The 1,684-nt window shown below is 59.1% G+C and overlaps 2 protein-coding genes across 2 annotated transcripts in view; one reads left to right on the top strand and one right to left on the bottom strand.

Annotated features, from left to right (window-relative positions):
* The window catches only part of ARHGAP23 (Rho GTPase activating protein 23), a gene marked incomplete at its 5' end in the record, with an annotated part of 23,974 nt that extends 23,891 nt beyond the window's left edge, over positions 1–83 (top strand). Inside the window, one exon of the mRNA XM_029965860.1 lies at positions 12–83. Within this exon, the coding sequence (XP_029821720.1) occupies positions 12–83 (72 nt within the window). The remainder of the gene's footprint in view (positions 1–11) is intronic.
* The window catches only part of SRCIN1 (SRC kinase signaling inhibitor 1), a gene marked incomplete at its 5' end in the record, with an annotated part of 41,260 nt that continues 39,584 nt past the window's right edge, over positions 9–1,684 (bottom strand). The window contains one exon of the mRNA XM_029965859.1: positions 9–345. Within this exon, the coding sequence (XP_029821719.1) occupies positions 220–345 (126 nt within the window). The remainder of the gene's footprint in view (positions 346–1,684) is intronic.

Raw genomic sequence — 1,684 nt, 5'->3', positions numbered from 1 at the left:
GGCGAGCGGAGGCGAGACACAAGTCGGGCCGTGGCGGAGCGGAGGCGAGACACGAGGTCGGCCACAGTGGAGCAAGACAGTGATAAAACAGAAAGAGAGGGACAGGTGGCGATCCCTCCAGGTGCCTCAAGAAGACAAAGTCCCAGGGAGGAAGAGGAGCCCAAGGAAGAGAGAGGCCCGGCCCCCCGGGAGCGGTTGGGTTGGAGCTGGCAAGGATGCTCAGAATGAGATGGAGGAGTTCCTTGCCCCAAAGGAAGTCAATACGGGGATGGATGTTCTGCCAGATGCGGGTTTTTCTGAGACCGTGGGGGAAGTCTCACTGGCCTCTTTAGATGGTCTAGTGGCCTAGAAAGAAAAGCAAGATTCAAGGAGCAGGAGGAGGAGGAGGAGGAGAAAGGGGAGGAAAAGTCAAAAAACAGTCTCAATAAAAAAAACAAACAAAAAAAAAAGACAAAGAAAGGAAACAAGAAGAAGAAGAAGAAGAAGAAGAAGAAGAAGAAGAAAGAACAGGACAGAAAAAACCCAAAACAACCAAGAACCAAAGGGAGTCTGTTCAGAAGCAGCATTGAGTCAGGCCTGAGGTCAAGCAGCTGGAAAAGGGCCACCACAAACAGCACGAGATGAGCTGGTCCCACGCGTTACTGGACGGGAAGGGGACGACCCCGAGAGCAGAGACGGACGGACAGACGGCCACGAGGACAGACAGGCACACACACACACACACACACACACACACACACAGGTGGGGGGAGAGGGGGGAAAGGCAGGGGGGGACAAGAAGGGCAGTGTTAGACCGGGCACAGCACCTGGGGTGACGGTGCCCACCCTGTCCCGCTGGGACATCACACCAGGGGGGCACCCCCGGCACAGCCAGGACCCCGCCCGGCTCATCCAAGGGCTGGTCCAGGGCTCCGGGAGGGAATGATGCTCATAAACCCTCCTGGAATGGGGAGAGGGAGCTGCCAGCCCCGGGCTGCTGGGCGGGGAGGGACGTGGAAAATTCCTGCCCGAGGAGAGGGCAGTGAGGACAAAAGTGACACGGGAAACTCGTGCTCTGGTCACCCCAGAGAGGGCACGGGGAGGTGCCAGGGGGCAGGTGACCGACAGGGAGGACCAGGGTGACACCCAACAGCCAGGACTGTCCGGGGTGTGGCCTCCAGGGAAGGGGACTTGGTGGCCTCCCTGAGGCGTGGGGGGCCAGGAAATGCTCCCCAGCCCCTTGGAACTCCCAGCACAGCCCCTCTGGCCGGTGTTTCTCCACGGCCCAGCCCTGGGATGGGGGGCAGAGGGAACCTCCTGCCTCTCCCTGATTCTGCAGGGTGTGGAACCCCACGTGCACCCCCCATATCCCAGGGGGGGCTGGCAGGGAGACCCCGACCTCGAGGATGGACCCTCCCTGGGGATGTCTTGCCACTGTGAAGGACCCAGGTGATGGAACAGCCAAGGGTGGCACTGAGCCCTCCTGCCACAGCCAAAGGGGGTGCAAGATGCCCGTTTTGCTCATGCAACATTTGCCCAAACTGCACGAAATCCCCCCCAGTCCTGCTCCAAGTAGCTGGTGAAAAACCTTTGGGTTATCCAACAGGGTTTATGGATCCAACAGAACGAGCAGAATCGGGTTTATTGGATGGGGTTTTTTTTGATGCCAGGCCCCTGGAAGGGGATCAAGACACAGAGCGGGGAG

This window comes from Manacus vitellinus, unplaced genomic scaffold, assembly GCF_001715985.3.
Source record: "Manacus vitellinus isolate BGI_N305 unplaced genomic scaffold, ASM171598v3 scaffold_120_pilon, whole genome shotgun sequence".
In the NCBI taxonomy this organism is placed as follows: domain Eukaryota; kingdom Metazoa; phylum Chordata; class Aves; order Passeriformes; family Pipridae; genus Manacus; species Manacus vitellinus.
Note: the sequence above shows the minus strand (reverse complement) of the source record. Positions and strands in the feature narration are given on the sequence as shown.